Here is a 17,079-nt window from a genome sequence, read left to right as displayed (position 1 = left end):
ACTCAACCGACTGACCCACCCAGGCCCTCCTTATGTACTACTCTTTAGTATGTAATGTCCTTAAAGCCTGCTTTGGTGACTAGAAGAGAAGTCATCTGTTTAGCATATAAATGGCCTTATGAAAGTATTATTTTAAAATACTAGTTTCTGATCTGTTTAAATATCCGTGCGCTGTGGATTTGTTGACTCTGAAAGCTTACTCCGAGGTATTCTGTCTTTTGTACATCTTACAAAGTTAGAGGTCAGTGCCAGCTCAGATTGAAATATTAAAAGCTCCAAATTAGAGTGAGAGCTGCAGAAATTTCCTGCAACACGTCCTCCTATGCCATAACATAGTTTTCTTTCTGGGATTTCTACTGAAAAATAACACAACACAAGCAAACTTCGAGCACTATACATTTTGAGCCTTGCCGTAGATGCTTTGGCCTCCAGGGAATGTAGCTCCAGAACTGCTCAGAAAATAAAAAGACTGGTTAATGCCTGAAGGGATAAAAAGATCAACTAGCAAAAAAAAAAAAAAAAAAAAAGTTTTTTCGAAGATGTGAAATGCGTGTTCAATCCTAGATCAAGGACTAGATGTTCAAAGTTCTATGAATGAGGTTTAACATTACTTTAGGAAAAGTCTAGAAGAAAGTTTGTTATCAGTGCAAGAAGATCGTTTTCAAGTAGGACCGGTAATGATACCATACATTTATATACAACCATCTATATTCACAAAGCCATAAAAAACCTCTATTGTGACATAGTAAAGAAAAGACAAGAAAACAAACCATTCTGATCAGTGTACTTTGAAAGCTCTTGGCAAACAAATGCGAGACGCTTCAAAGAAGGGAGAGCCACGAAGTGTTCGCTTACCAAAATAAAAGAAAAACTCAACCATAGAAGCAATACCGTGTGAAATCTGGGGAATCTTTAATCCATTAAGATGATGTCAGTCATGGTATACAAAATGCCTGTTCAAAATCATACTCCTCGGGGGACGCGAGATTATAAAAAGACGTAAGTTAGATCTGGAACTTTCCACAGGGGTATGTCTGCCAAATTTACCCCCCACCCCACCCCTATTTTGCTCTGCTCCACATCTGCTTACTTTGCAGCCGATGCTGTTACATGTTTTACGTGTTGTCTTTTTCAGTCAAATACAGTATTTCTGCCCAAGCAGAAATCTTGCTAACAGCAGGATGAATGATGTGAGGGGCTTTGAGGAGAATTCACGGCCACCCCCTCTGTAACTTTTCCATCGTTCAATCTAGTCTTTGCTCAACAGCGCTCTCGATGGACTGCTTTGGTTTGTCGTATCGAACTCTGCCCCAACGCACTGGTGGTCCCTCCCGATTTACACACGTGTCTTTGTCACCTAGGATGAAAGTCTGCAGTCTCCTGGACTCCTCCTTCTCTCTAGGACCCTTACCTTTGATCCATCATGATCTATAATACTCTTGTTTTTCTCCCTGGCTGTTGATCCTTCCTACACTTGTTCCGTGGCTCCCTTCATCCTAAAACACCACTCTGAGCATGATATTTTTTGTTTAAAAAATTTAATGTAAAAGATGAAACTGTTACTAGTAAGGATAGGAGAACCTTAAATGAAGTCTACCTAGAAACCAGAAGCATGGCGCTTGGAACACAGTGAAGGTTGCCATGGCTGGTGTTGCTGTTGCTGGTACTGAGTCCTTCTGTTCACAGATTAGGAAACTAAGGTTAGATGAGATGCTGAAGGTCTCAGAGCCAGTAAGGGGTGCTGACTCAGTCTTACTGACCCGTAGAACTTGTGGCCTTTCCACTCTACCAGTGGCTCCCCAAACAGGCTAGATGTCAGAGTCGCTGGTGGAGCTTTAAAGGAAGGTATGGCTTCTCAAGCCCAGTCCCAAGTGGACTAAGTCAGAAAGTCTAGAGAAGGAGCACCTGGGTGGCTCAGTCGGTTAAGTGTCTGACTCTTGATCTCAGCTCAAGTCATGATCTCACAATTTGGTGAGATCGAACCCTGTATTGGGCTTCACGCAGAACCTGCTTGGGACTCTCTCTGTCTCTCTCTCTCTCGGCCCCTCCACCACTTGCACGCGTGTGCAAGTGTGCACTCGCTCTCCCTCGCGCTCTCAAAATAAACTGTAAAAAATAGAAATTCTAGAGAAGAGTTAAGAATCTGTTTTTTAGGGGCGCCTGGGTGGCGCAGTCGGTTAAGCGTCCGACTTCAGCCAGGTCACGATCTCGCGGTCCGTGAGTTCGAGCCCCGTGTCGGGCTCTGGGCTGATGGCTCAGAGCCTGGAGCCTGTTTCCGATTCTGTGTCTCCCTCTCTCTCTGCCCCTCCCCCGTTCATGCTCTGTCTCTCTCTCTGTCCCAAAAATAAATAAACGTTGGAAAAAAAAAAAAAAAAGAATCTGTTTTTTAGAAACTTCTCAGGTAGTGGTGACAACACGGTCAAATTGGAGAATGACCGTGGTACATTAAAATCTTTCCCGTGCTATTTCGTGATGCCTATTTGTAAATATCTAATCCGTAAATGCATTAAAAATAGGCTCCTTGGCTTTTTATTTATTTTTTTTCTCCTTCCTCTCCTAACAAAGTGTCTTACAAGCACTCAATAAGTATTTGAGTAATTAATTGCTTAATTATTTAATTAAAGTTGCTCTTAAATGCAAATATTCACAGCTGTGGTTACTGGAAGCCTGTTATGAGCAATCATTGATCTTCCCGGGAATGTTTATTAATCAGCTAGGAGCCAGTCCTTGGGAAGGACGGGCTAAACATCTGGGACCGGGGCTGAGAAGGCTTCCAGAATGAATGTTAGCCACATCCTTGCCCAGCCTAGGGCCGCTCTCTTTCCTTGCCCACACTTCGTTGACAACTTCAGGGAAAATGCAGAGAACATATTAATAAAGCTCAAGAGATTTCAGCCCCTGGTTTCATTTCTTTTAAGTTGACACATGTATCTGGTTGGGGAAACGGGGGAAGTCTTTTTTTTTTTTTTTTTTTTTTTTGAAAAAAAGAAAAAAAAATCCTTTATTCTTGTCATACCATGAACATGGAGTTCACTGTTCTGTGTTAAGATTATAAAGCAAGATCCCCAAGTGCGGTGGCTGATTATTCACAGTAGACATATTAAGTCAAGAAGCTTATTTTTTCTCTCTTTGCTAAGGCACAAAGCCTGGGGCTATATGCATTTTTATTACACTTTACTGTGTTGGTTTCACTTGAGGATTAAAAAGAAAGTCAAGGCACAGTGCACATATCCTGATGGATTTTAGGATTTCTTGCTTTAGTGAAAGGAAGAATCTCATAAAGTACTTCAGATTATTGCTCAAGGAAGTATACCTACTTCTGTGATGACCTAGAAATTTGATCTTTTGTTTCTCCTATAAAAGATCACCTTGTATTTTCGAGGGTTTGTTTTTTTTTTTTCCCTGTAGTTTTCTGCACCGTGTAAAGCCACATTAAAAGAAGAAAGAAAGAAAGAAAGAAAGAAAGAAAGAAAGAAAGCAAGCTTTAGTTTAGATTTCAAGTGAAAATGTCCCCACTAGTTAGGACTGTTCAAGGAGATTATAAACCACCTCCGGGGTTGGGGTGAGGTGTGGTGAAGGAGGAGGGAGGCAGGGGGAGAGAGGAAGAGAGGGCTGAGCCTGGAGAGTGAGGACACGTCCAGTTTACCTCCAGTTCTGACAAATCCACGCCAAGACACGATAGAGGGCCGTTGCGCTATCCTCTGGCCTTCGTTAAGAAACCTAAAGTGTACTTCTCCATTTAACTCGTGCCCTGTCTTCTGATATGCAAAGGAGACAGAAGGACTGAACGCTGTAGAATTGGCAAGTGCAGTGGATGAGACCTTCCGGTTTATTGATTTGTAGCGAAAGACGTGATCCTGTTTTGGCAACCCTGCCTCAGTGAGAGCAGAGAAAGGCGCTTTTCAGTGGCCGGGAGGAGAGCCGGGCACCGCCAACAGGGGCTCCTGGCACACAAGGTTCTTGGATCCGCGGTCAAATTAACCGTGAAGGGAGTCGAGGTCAGGAAGCTTTGGAAATGCTGTGGGTAGCTTGGGATTTAAGGAATGTGCATTTCCTTGGGTAACGATTGTGCGCATATTTGAGCAAAGCCTCCTTCCGGGCCATTATTGTAAAGGCAACGAGTAGAACACACTGAAAACCTGCAGGTATATCATTGCCCAAAATAGAAGGGTTTCGCCATGAAACAAAAATAGGTCCAGTTACTGGCGTTGGATCTTTTTTTTTTTTTTCATTTGTTCTCCTGATTTCGTATTTTAGGACGATTTGCTCACAGCTATATACGTTGTATCTTTTTTTTCAGGCAGTACCGGTTCTGATAGAGTCCCTTGATAATTATTTCAAATTGCCACTTCTGGTCCTTGGGAACACTCCCGTGTTCTAATACCAGCCGGGATAATTATGTAATTACCATGTGAGCATTATGGTACTTAGGGCCCAACATGCCCCCGGAAGGGAATGCTACAGCGGCCTCGGGGAAATTTCTGTGAGAGTGGTATCTTCCAAATGCGGGATAAATACAAGCTCAAGAATAAATAGCTGGGACTGATAGGTAAATGATTTAATGTAAGTAATGGTGTTGCAAGGTGCGAGCCACTTGACTTTCGTTCCTGCTGCAAATCATGAGATACATTAGGAAAGCTTTTAAAAGGGAAACCTATTTTTTAAGATAAAATTGCATCGAGTTACATCAGCCAAGCAGAGTCATTCAACTTTTATCTCTTTGAGACCAAAGGGGGAAAAAAAAAAAAAAAAGAAATGCTTCCTATGATCTCTTCCCTTCCCATCACGTTTTTTCGTAACAGTCTATAGATGCGACCAAAACTAGAGATTTTGACAAATGAAGCAGGATAGGAGGTTGATTGCTGCTTTTCTGAATTAAACTTAATGATACCCTGAAGGTACTTGGGTCTGTGAAGTCAACTTAATGTTGATATAACCTGACTCCATTATCACAGAATGAATCGTTGGCACAAGTCTGAAAATCAGTAGACACCCTTCCAAGGTGCATTTGAGAAATCAGGGAGGTGAAAGCTGAAGGCTTAACAATGGACAAAGGGCTTGGTGTTTGTCCTCCCGTGCTCCCCAGCGGATGGAGATGTTCATCAGAATTAGGGGGAATGATGTTCCTGGAGAAGCGATTGGCTATGCAGGAGCGGAAAAATAATTTTCCCTCTATCCTTCTAGGTTCTTGGTGGAGACCTCCGGTAATAAAAGACAGATTAACAGGAGAAAAGCAAGCAGGAGTTAAATAACATGTATGCCTGAGAGAGACCCAGGAAAACTGAGTAACTCATCGAAATGGCTCAAGCCACTGCCTTAAATACCACTTTCCGCTGAGGACAAAAGAAAGATGCTGGGGTGTTGGGGGGGGGGGGTGCAGTTATGGGAGGTTGCCAGGAACAGCACAGTAAACAAGAGTAAGGTTCCTAGGCAGATTTAAGTTTTGCTTTCTCCGTTGATAAGGGTTTCTAGAGATTTAGTCATACTTCTCTTCCTGGTACAGAGCAGGAGACACGCTTAAAATGCAGATTTCTCTTAGAAATGTAAATGTCTCCTACAAAAGGATAACTTCTACTGGTGTCTAAGCTTCTACGGTACCTACTGTTTCTTTTTTTTTTTTTTTTTTTTTTTTTAATTTTTTTTTTCAACGTTTATTTATTTTTGGGACAGAGAGAGACAGAGCATGAACGGGGGAGGGGCAGAGAGAGAAGGAGACACAGAATCGGAAACAGGCTCCAGGCTCTGAGCCATCAGCCCAGAGCCTGACGCGGGGCTCGAACTCACGGACCGCGAGATCGTGACCTGGCTGAAGTCGGACGCTTAACCGACTGCGCCACCCAGGCGCCCCTCTACTGTTTCTTAAAAATAATGAATTTAGGGGCGCCTGGGTGGCTCAGTCCATTAAGCATCAGACTTTAGCTCAGGTCATGATCTTGCGGTTAATGAGTTCGAGTCTCACTTTGGGCTCTCTGTTCTCAGCAAGAAACCTGCTTCACATCCTCTCTCTCTCTGTCCCTCTCTCTGCCCTTCCCCTGCTCTCTCTCTGTCACTCTCTCTCTCCGAAAAATAAATAAACATTAAAAAAATAATAATGAGTTTAAATAATCTTTAGGCATATTTGGGAGCGGCAAATTGTGTCACCCGTCAGCTGGCTCGAGGCTAGGCTCCCAGTGACATAATGCCTCACCTGTCTGGCACAGGTACACCTACATCCTTTTAGGCTCTGTTTGGGAGTCTCTGTGCTTTGCTGGTAGGTTGTATAGAACACATTTGGGAAGTGCTGGTGGGAGGTGGAGAGGTGAGTGGAGGAGAAAACAAAGGGAAAGCAGAGAATAAGCAAAGGAGTCAAAGATTTAGAAAGAAAAGGTGCACCTGTCTGGCTCAGTAGGTTGATTTCAGCTCAAGTCATGATCCCAGGGTCGTGGGATCAAGCCCCGAGTCAGGCTCTGTGCTGAGTGTAGAGCCTGCTTAAGATTCTCTCTCTCTCTCTCTCTCTCTCTCTCTCTCTCTCTCTCTCTTCCTTTTCCTCTCCCTCCCCCTCCCCCTCCCCAATTTGTGTACGTGAATGCTCTCAATCTAAAATTTTTTTAGAAAGAGAGATTAAGAAAGAAAGGGATCAACACAAAAATATAAAATAGAAGGGGGAGGAAAGCTCTCAGAGAGGAACATTAAGAGGGGTGGATTCATGATGGTCTCGGATGGCACACATTAGCATCCGTGCTGTAAGTCACACAAAAGCAACTAATAATTATGCTCGTACTCAGCGTGAGCCTTCGGTCAGCATAGGTTGCTTTCCTATGATCTCTTCTGAAGTCAAATGCTAGAAACTCTTTTTAACTCCTAAGTGTCTCAGTGTCAAGGAAACACATAAAGAAAGTCAAGGGAAAGAGAACTCAGCCGCTGAGCTGTCCCCATCACAAGCTCTCGTTCCAAACGTTGTCTGAGACCATTTGTTTCAGTCACAACTCAAAATGAATCAGAATTCGAACAATGGATTTTAACTGAAAAGGATTATAATTAGTTGAAAGGATTTTAATGGACACCGTAGTAAACCTCAAGAGAGTTTCCCGGATAATGTTTGGGCATATATTTATGAGTATCACAAGTCAGGATTTGGAAGTAAGAAGAGTTAGGAAGGCCTCCCCAACACAGACACATGCATGCAGAAAACTGTACACACTACAAGATTTCGGTACGAAAACTCACGAATAGACCGTAGAGAGTCATTTGCGTGCATGTGCATGGTTTATTCACGATCATCACAGCACCCGGAGAGGGTTGTGGGGGTTTTTATGGGCTCATTAGTGTAGGTGTGAAGTCTGGTTCTTGCATGCCTATGGATATTTATCAAAGGTCTAGACAAACCGAGAGCCAGAAAATCAAAACCTACACGCCGAGTTACATCGTTTCCCAAGACTGGAGTAAACAGGATTTATGCGCGTAGTGCCGGTAAGAGCGCTTGGACACTAGGAAGAAATCACATTGTTTAGCAATGTATGGCCACATCAGGAGGGACCCCTTGGCTCTCCTGAAACGTCCAGTGCAGACGAAAACGTGAAAGTAATTAACAGGTCAAAAGAAAAAGTGGAAGCCCTTGAGAACTGAAAATAAAGCTTAGTAACATTTGCACGTAGATGAATTTACTTGAAGTCATTTCTGGGAGCCCCGATGCTCTCTCTCCTTTTCCCTTCTTTTTGACTTATTTAAAGCAACTTTGGACAAAAATGAAATGAGGATATCCTTCAGAACGCACAGAAGCATGGACTGAGCTTTGGGAAAGAGTCACAGCTGGGAAGAGAATGTGTTATCATTAATCTAGGTGAATGACTTGGTGTTCATTCATCATCCCCAAAATGTTGCTCTCCAGTCTACGATACTCATAGTTACTACTAGGTATATAGTACCTAACAGATAACAGGAACTCAAGAAGTATTTCCACTCATCACATTGATCAAACATTTGTTGACCATCTCCTAGGTATTAGGCCCTGGACTAAACTACGAATAAGATAATCAACATCTCTGTCTTCACGGGCAAGTAACTTACCTTCTTGTGTCTTGTGAATGAACGAAGAAACGTCTCTTGGCACGAAAGAAGGGAGGTCTCTGCAAACAGTACGCTGCCTGTAGAACTCATCTGAGATGAGAAAGCAAAGGCAAATAACAAGAGTCCTCAGAGCTCTCGAATATGATTCTTTAAAAATGAGAGTAAAACAAATAGGCAGGAGATTGGGGCTCTGGGTCTGTCTTGCAAATTATTTTAAAATGTTTGGGTCCAGTATTGTAGGCCCAATAAATCTAAATGGTTTTCTTCTTTTCTTTTTTATACTTTGATCATCAAGAAGGAAGGAAAGAGGGGCGCCCGCATGGCTCGGTCGTGTCTGTGTCTGACTCTTGATTTTGGCCTAGGGCATCATCTTACGGTTCGTGGGATCAAGCCCATGTCAGGCTCCACACTGACAGCGTGGAGCTTGCTTGGGATTCTCTCCCTCTCTCTCTCTCTCTCTCTGCCCCTCCCCCGTTCGTGCACACTCTCTCTCTCTCTCAAACAAACTTTTGAAAAAAAGAAGGAGGGAAAAAAAGAAGGAAGTGGGGGGGTCTTTCCAAAAATTGTACTGGAAATCTCACGATAGAGAATTCTTCATGCAAAATGGAGTTGTTAGGGTGACAGTTCTCGAATAATCTGTACATTAATTCATTCAACTAATAATTAGAGTACCTGCTATATGCCGGGTACTGTGCTAGCCACCGGGGATATAGTAGGAACAGAAAGATGTGTCCCTGTCCTCACAGCGCATATGAAAAAAAAAAAAAGACCTTTTTTTAAATTTTCTCCGACATGATTTTACTGAGGAATACTGCAAATTAGATTATGAGTACTTAAGGAGCAGATGGCAGTTTTTTGCCCATCTGGGATACTTCTAATGAATAGACTCTTGTGCATCAATAGGTAAGGATTCTTCCAGTTCTAAGCTTTCCTGATCTATTATCTAATGGTAGATACAGGATCTTCCCGCAAGACGTTACGCTTGTGTTTCTTTTCCTAAAAGGAAACAGAGGTATTGCCTATTAATTCAGAAGAAATTGGGTTCTTTCTGTCTCCTTAAATAATTCTAGTTAAATTCCTCTGGCTCTTCCTGCCTTGCCCACCTTCTAATGTCACCCCTACCCCTTGTATTCTCACTTGCCATTCCTTCCTTTAGTGACGGAGACAAATTGTTCTCCTTCACCTGGCTCTACGTGACCTCTCCAGCAAAACTCTCACTGTGAGGTCCAATGCATCCTGTTCCAGAGGAATTCCTACCGCCGTATGCGGTAGGAATCCCTTTGGAATCGCCATAGTCCCATCGGCAATATCCTCACTCTCCTAGCCTTCCACCCTGGAAGGCTGTTTGCCTCTTCAGAAATTAAGCTCCAACACCAAAGATTAACCAGTTCTTCCTTCTTTCCGAATACCTCCTTATCTGCCTTCCCTCCCGTTCAGGGCCACACGGTCTTCATTCCAACGCATGTCACCTCACACCTAGGTGATTGCAACCTGCCCAAAGCTGAGCTGCTGTCTCAAATCATGAGTCAGTGCGGAGAAATCTTCCCTGGTTCCCTTGGCCTTGCCGGGAAAATCCTGAGCCGCAGAGTCTGGAGAGCCTTGGTTTGCGGCTCTGCTTCCAGGATAGGTAGCTCACCGTACCTTACCGCCCTCTCCAACAGCTGTGTTCTGCCCCAGGCCTTTCCTCGGCTAATCCCTCCTCCTCCCCTCCAAGCCTTTATGCTTCCAAAGATCAGAGACTACAGCGTTTTCTGCTTGTGTGTCTCTTTCAGTATTAGCAAATACTTGTCACATGATCAGGGAATTCACCGAGTGAAGAATGAATTGTGTGTTGCCAGGGTGGCTCATTCAGATAAGCAAGTGTCCGACTCTTGGTTTCTGCCCAGATCGTGATCTCATGAGTCACGGGTTCAAGCCCCACGTCGGGCTCTGCGCTGACAGCGTGGAGCCTCCTTGGGAATCTCTCTCTCTCCCTCTCTCTCTGTCCCTTCCCTGCTCACTCTTTCTGTCTCTGTCTCTCTCTCTCTCAAAATCAATAAATAAACATTTAAAAAAGTGAATTGGGCCAGAACGCAGGATTGTAGTGTATAATTTGTGGTGTTTGCTTCCTAGCCTGTATATAGTACTTGATATAGCTTAAAAACACAGCCAGTTAGAAAGGTCTAATGCATGGAGGTTATTGTTTCAAAAGTTTATCCACTTTCATTTCCTTGCCTAATTGCTCACAGAATAAAGTGCCTTTGTTCTTAGGTAGCTACAGCGTGCCTTCAAGTTTTTCCTCTGTCTTAAAATGATGTCTTTGTTTATTCAATTGTGCGTTCAATCCATGCAATACCTTTCTCCGAGGATAATTTGTGAAAAGAAATATTTTACACTTAACTCTTTAGTTATTTTAAGACTGTTTCCTGAAGTGTTCGTTTCATTACGTGACGCATTTTTAATTTCAGTCTCTCTCGTGCATTTTCCTAACTTTGAGTTATAGGGAAGGGAATTCACTTCTGTCTCCTTTTAATTTCTTGACAATATCGGGTATACCCTGGAAATTACCTGTGGAGTTCACCTTATAGAGGAAGAAAGCAACCTTCGAGATGAGCGGCCTCTAATGGACTCAGATGCTGCCTCCCCCTGGTCGCTGTGAATCTGCTAACATTACCACCAGGGGACAGGGTCTGTGACACGGTCATGCTCCTTTACCACATGTTCCCCATGGGATTTCTTTCTCGGGACATGAAAAGATAGCTGGTCACTGTCCACTCCCATGTGGCCTCCTCATCTGCTCTTCCCCACCCCCGAACTTTCACAGTCATCTCTTGGTTACTTTGTTCATGAGATGACCCATTCTGCCTTTAGAAATAATGATGTCCTTCTAAACATGCCTTTGCGCATGTTCTCCGTAATCTTATGGCATCACATTCTTCATGACCAGGAACTCACCTTGCTTTGGGTCATAAAAGATACCAATGACTAAACTTTCATAGATATGGACACTAGATCTCTTCTGCAGTCGGTAACTTGAAAGGCCAGCTGCATATGGAGTATGTCTAAAATGCTTTTCTTTTGACTTTGATCTCTAAAATAGCAGTTAAAGAGCAAGAGTCAGACTGAATGAGTTTGAATCTTGGCTCTGCCAATTTACTAACTATTTAAACGTAGGCAAGTTGTGTTGTTGTTGTTTTTTAACCTCTCGTGCTTCAGCTTCTACATCATTCAAGTAGGAAGATATATTGCTTCTTTTTTCAGTGTTTATTTTTGAGCGAGAGAGAGAGGGAGAGAGGGAGCGCAGAGGAGGGGCAGAGAAAGAGGGAGGCAAAGAATCCCAAGTAGGCTCTGCACTGTCAGCCCAGAGCCCAACGCAGGGCTCGAATCCACGAACCATGAGATCGTGACCTGAGCCGAAGTCGAGAGTTGGACACCTAACCCACCGAGCTCCCCAGGCGCCCCCAGATAATATTACTTCCACCGAGTTACTGTGAAAATTAAGTAAGTTAATTCCTCTTGTCATGAACAGAACGCTTAATAAATATCAGCCATTTTTGTGATGTACGTATTGCCTTGCCCACGATAACCTATCCTTTCCATGTACGAATCATAACAGCAACGATAACAATAGCCGTTAACATTTATTGAGCAATCACCATGTGGAAGAAACGAGGCCCACCGTTGCCCGTGTCTTAGCTACTTCCCACGAAAAGTTCTGTGAGGTGGGTCCTGTTGTCCCATTTTACCCACAAGGAAAGTTAACGGTGGAATAACATACCCAGGGACGTGCATCTTGCAGGTGGTGTTAGTTCACGTTTCTGTTTCTTCTCCCATATCTGTCTTTCTGGGCGTCTCTCTGTCACACGTACACATTGGTTCGGTCAACTAGTCATTAAGCACTTGTGACCCACTTACCGTGTGCAGGGTTCAGTGCGCCCTGCGGGACGGTGGGGAGGGGAGGCGGGACAAGCAAGGGATGGTCCCGGCTATCGGGGATTTCACGTGGCATCGCAGGAGATAAGTCCTGTCCCTGCAACTACAACAGACAGGATGACAGAAATGCTCCAAGGAGAGACGGTGAGCCTCGAGGATGCCGAGGCAGCGATCCGTTCCAACCCGGGGGATTGGAAAGTAGACAGAGAAACATAGAAAAGACTGGAACTGGGAGCGAAGGGGGAGAAGAACGCTGCAGAGAGGAGCAGCAACCAAAACAAGTCACACGGGTGTTAAATTGGATGGAACATTGCAGGACAGGCCAGCTGAGCGTGGCGGACGGTGCGGGGCCGTAGGGCCGGGAAGGGAGGTTTGAGATGCGCCTCACGCTTTTGCGTGCATCACAGTGAAGCACATCCTGCGCGTTTGGGAACCTCCACATGCTTTTCCAAATATTTGTTCCAAGCAAAGATGTGCAAGGCTAGGAGAAAGTGAAAACAGAAGGTTGTTCTGAATCTCTGTTAGGCCCTTGACTGATACTGCGAGATTGGCCGGCTTTAGACCAGACTCCCTTAGCCACTTTTCTGATCTTGTCTAATCTCTGTTTTATCCCTTGGGCATTAGCTACACCATAGGAGTGAACCACCTGGAGCTTTGCTGGCTCTGGGCAAGAGCTGACCAACCCCTTGTCGACCACGGGCTGTTCAGAACCAAATTAAGATCCAGATTTGTGAAGCTCGCGTGCCCGGGGCCACCCCTGATGCCTGGTCCGCAGAATGCCAGATGATGAAAACAAAGCATTTCACCCGTCACATTCTTCCTTCCCCGCCCCCCCCCCCCCCAGAATGGAATTCACTAAGCCATCAGGACACCATCAGTATATTCTAGAAAAACCTGATAGGAAAAAAAAAAAAAACAAAAGAATGGAAATTTTTATATCTCATGCCACCTGAAGATCTACTTCGCAGTAATTTTCAAGTCTACTAAAAACTGAAATCTGAAAATGTCTTTGATCTCATTATCTCCTCTGTAATTATGCTATATTTAAGCCTTGCCTCTGCTTCTTTGATGCTTAAGCGTTAATCAGCTGTTGGTTACGCGTTAATTCTCAATGATCCATTAACTACCAATAGGATTCCCAAAAACGTTAGTCAAAAACGATAGACTAAGACAAAATAAATGCCATTCCTGGGATCCTTCACTTATCTAGTATACGGGGGAATGACAACCTCCCTAACCTTTGCACGAAAGATTTAGAGGTGGCCTTTTTGATGCTCGTTGGAGCAGTAGTTCGTTTGTGTCTGCCAATGAGCAGAGTGTGAAAAAAATCTCATTTTCACATTACCGAGAAAGCACATCTTTTTTTTTTGTTTGGCCCTGGTTTGATGAAAAGGGCTCTCGGAGGCCGTACGGTAAAACCGGGGCTCTGGGGGGCGCCTGGGGGGCTCAGTCGGTTCAGCGTCCCACTCCTGATTTCGGCTCAGGTCATGATCTCACGGTTGTGAGATCAAGCCCCGCTCTGACTGCGTGGAGGCTGCTTGGGATTCTCTCTCTCCCTCTCTCTGCCCCTCCCCGCCTCGTGCACACGCGCGCGCTCTCTCTCAAAATAAACAAACGTTTAAAAATCAATTTTAAAAATGGGGCTATGCATTGCTGCTTTAGTCGCCCAGCTTTCGAGGCTCTAAAGATCCGACCAAAGAGGACACATCGTTTTCATTGCTCCTCATTATATCTGATGAGAGGACATCATTTCTCTCCTCTTCCCCCCAGGTGGCCGTTGAGGACCGCATCAGGCAGCTGCACGAAGCCCACCGGGACTTTGGCCCCGCGTCCCAGCACTTCCTTTCCAGTAAGTCGCTGTCACCTTTCATCGTTTAATGTCTTCCTTGCATCTCGGTAGCAAAGAATGAAGAGCTGAATTACCATCGTCTCTGCCAAGCGCACTGGAGGCATAAATCATCCTGAAATACACCTCGGTGGGAAAATTCAGAGGGTTAGGAGAGGAGGACCGATTAGATCATTTTGCCCAGGCTTCAGCTAACGCATAATTGTTTCCTGCAATGTGTGCTCAAGTGCTAACTTTGGTAATATTTTTGAGTCTTTAGTTCTGCTTATAGCAGTTCACTTCATAAGCTGGTAATTACGATGCTATATAATTATGATAGGATAATTCAATATGTGTTACTAGGAATCTATAATTCTTTAGCTCTACATAATTCATTAAATACTTCCTGCCTCAAAGTCAGAAGCGCTGCCTATCATGTTTCCTTTCCCTAACCAGTCTTATTGCTCGTTTATCCTTGACCGCTATCCATTCTTCTTATTTTAGTTTTCCTATTTTGTATCAATTGTGTGTGTATCATTAATCATACTATTCATAGGTATTGTTGATAAATATTGTACGTTTTACAACATACTAAGAGGAACAGTTAACTGAGGGTTTAATACTGGAACATCCTATTAATATAACTTTACATATTACGTTGCCAACCTCCTGTTTTCCTCTGATTCCTGTTATTAATTTCTCCCACTCTTTCTTTGATTACAAAAATGTGTGTTTTGAGGGGTTTTTTTCTCTTTCCAAACCCGTATTTCTACCACATGGAGTTAAGATCTGTTAACACTTTGACATATTTCTTGTGCATACATGAGGATGTATCAGGGCTTAATCATCACTTTAAGGCAATTACTTTCTGCCTGGCGATGTTACGAATAGGAACTAATTTCATCCTCGTGCCACCCCGTAAGGTAGATGCCATGATTCCACCCGTTTTAAAGATGGGGAAGTTGAGGCACACAGTTGCACAGAGACTGACAGAGCCAGGATTCCAAAGCCAGTGGGCTCCAGAGTCTGATGAATCACCATACTGGACTGTCATTTACTTAATTTATGTATTTTATAGACAGGAAGTAATTCTGTGTGGCCTCCCTTCATCTTCTGTTGCCTTCATTTATTGCCACGTTCTGGTCCTTTCCTTTCCTTTCCGTTTCATTTTTCATAGGTTCGGAAAAAGATCTTCGCTCACGTTCTCAAGTATGTGAGCGGATGCTTCCGTGTGTCTCTCGCCTTGGTGACTGCCATTGTCTTCGATTTCATTGAGATTAAATGCAGTAACATATTTGTAGATGACTCATAAGCCATAAACGAAAATATTACTATTATGAATATTCATGACTCCTCAAACGCCATGTGCATTGATTCACCCTGTCTTCTCTCTCTGACTGCCCCACCCAAATTCCCCGTGTCTTCCCCATTAAAACCTCTTCTCAGAAAATGATATGTTATTTAACCCAGGTGATAGGTAGAGTTTAATGTGTACTTCTCCCGGGTTATTTGCATTTTAATAGGGTGAAAAGCCATTAGCCTGAGGAATGAGTCTCTGTTGGTAGAACGCCATCCATAATCTCTGAGCTGTGAGGGGAGAACTGGGAGGGGCCAGGTGGAACATTCCAGCACCTTTTAAACAATATCACACCAGTGCCCACGTCCACAAAGGTCAGGCTGGTGGCCACAGATGCTCATAAAGACACCCATTTCCCTGCCTCAGTGGAGCCAGCCCCGAAAGCCACCAATTTCTTACTCATGTGGAATGTCAGTATATGCTTAGAAGCTCTGCCTAGGGATAGCAAACATTAGCGCTTCGGTTTAAGGGATATTTGAGAAATAGGACAGTGGGACTAAAGACTCAATGAGGACTGTTTCTTTGTGTCGTCCTCTTTCATTTTTATTTTATTTTATTTTTTGAACCCCTGACCCTGAGATCAAGACCTGAGGTGAGATCAAGAGTTGGACACTTAATGGACCGAGCCACCCAGGCGCGCCCGTGTCCATTTTTTTTTTTTTTAAGTTATAGAGGTAATATATGCCCCCTCTAGGAAATTTTGGAAAGCAGAGAGTACAAACAGGAAAAAAAAATTACCCTTCATCTCACCCCTTAGAGATAACCACTATAAAAAGTGTGCTTTCTATACTTTAGATACTTTTCTTTTTTTTTTTTCTTTTTTTTTTCACATTTATTTATTTTTGAGACAGAGAGAGAGCATGAACAGGGGAGGGTCAGAGAAAGAGGGAGACACGGAATCTGAAACAGGCTCCAGGCTCTGAGCTGTCAGCGGAGAGCCCGACGCGGGGCTCGAACCCACGGACCGCGAGATCATGACCTGAGCCGAAGTCGGACGCTTAACCGACTGAGCCACCCAGGCGCCCCATAGATACTTTTCTTTTTAAACCAAACAGGGATAAGAACACATGAACATTTTGTGACCTGCTTTAATATATATAAATATATATATATTATATACTATATATATAAAGTATTATGTATATATGTATATATATAGTATTATATGTATAGTATATAGTATTATATATAGTATATAGTATTTTATATATGTATATATATAATATATACTATAATAAAAATATTTATGTGTGCTTAAATATTCCTCTACACAATCATTTTTTAAATGGCTGGGCAGTATTCTCTTGTCTGGCTGTACCAGATTTACCCAGACAATTCTTAATTACTCATCAGGAAAGTTATTTCAGATTTTTCACTATGCTCTCCAACACTGTGAGTAACATCCTTTATACACCTTTGGAAATATCTCCTATTCTTTCTACAAGATAAATTCCTAAAAACAGAACTGCTCTGTAAAAGGCTGTTTACATTTGTAAGGCTTTTGATACGTGCTGCCACACTGACCTCTAGAAATCTGCTCGAGAAATTGGGTGCCCCGTCAAAACCGTACTTGAGGCAGGGCCCTCACCCAAGTCACTTATTGGCCGTTAAATTGTGTTCGCTGAAAGCACAACCATTTTTCCCCTAAAACAAATAAAAATATGTTTGAAAAAAAATACCACTAAGGTCATAGTAAATGAATTTGACTTGATAGATGTCTAACTGGCTTCCAAGTTACTAGAAATAATAATAATACTAAGTCTTTGAGACTTAGAAATTACAAAGAGAAATGAAGATGAGCCACTAATTGTGCTCGCCGTCTCTGTCTCTCTTATTCTCCCTGTCCATTTCTCTCCTTCCTCCATCCATCTATATTTCTCTCTCTCTCTCTCTCTCTCTCTCTCTCTCTCTCTCACACACACACACACACACACACACA

The 17,079-nt window shown here is 43.3% G+C and overlaps 1 protein-coding gene across 13 annotated transcripts in view; it reads left to right on the top strand.

The window, feature by feature from the left end:
* DMD (dystrophin) overlaps positions 1-17,079 on the top strand; it is a 2,127,700-nt gene that overhangs the window by 1,881,270 nt on the left and 229,351 nt on the right. For all 13 annotated transcript variants that reach the window (XM_045472664.1, XM_045472669.1, XM_045472671.1 and 10 more), the window contains one exon: positions 13,729-13,807. In XM_045472664.1, coding sequence (XP_045328620.1) covers positions 13,729-13,807 — 79 coding nt within the window. The remainder of the gene's footprint in view (positions 1-13,728; positions 13,808-17,079) is intronic.

The sequence above is a fragment of the Leopardus geoffroyi genome, chromosome X, assembly GCF_018350155.1.
Source record: "Leopardus geoffroyi isolate Oge1 chromosome X, O.geoffroyi_Oge1_pat1.0, whole genome shotgun sequence".
NCBI lineage: Eukaryota > Metazoa > Chordata > Mammalia > Carnivora > Felidae > Leopardus > Leopardus geoffroyi.
The sequence above is the reverse complement of the archived record's forward strand: the minus strand, read 5'-3'. Positions and strand labels throughout refer to the sequence as shown.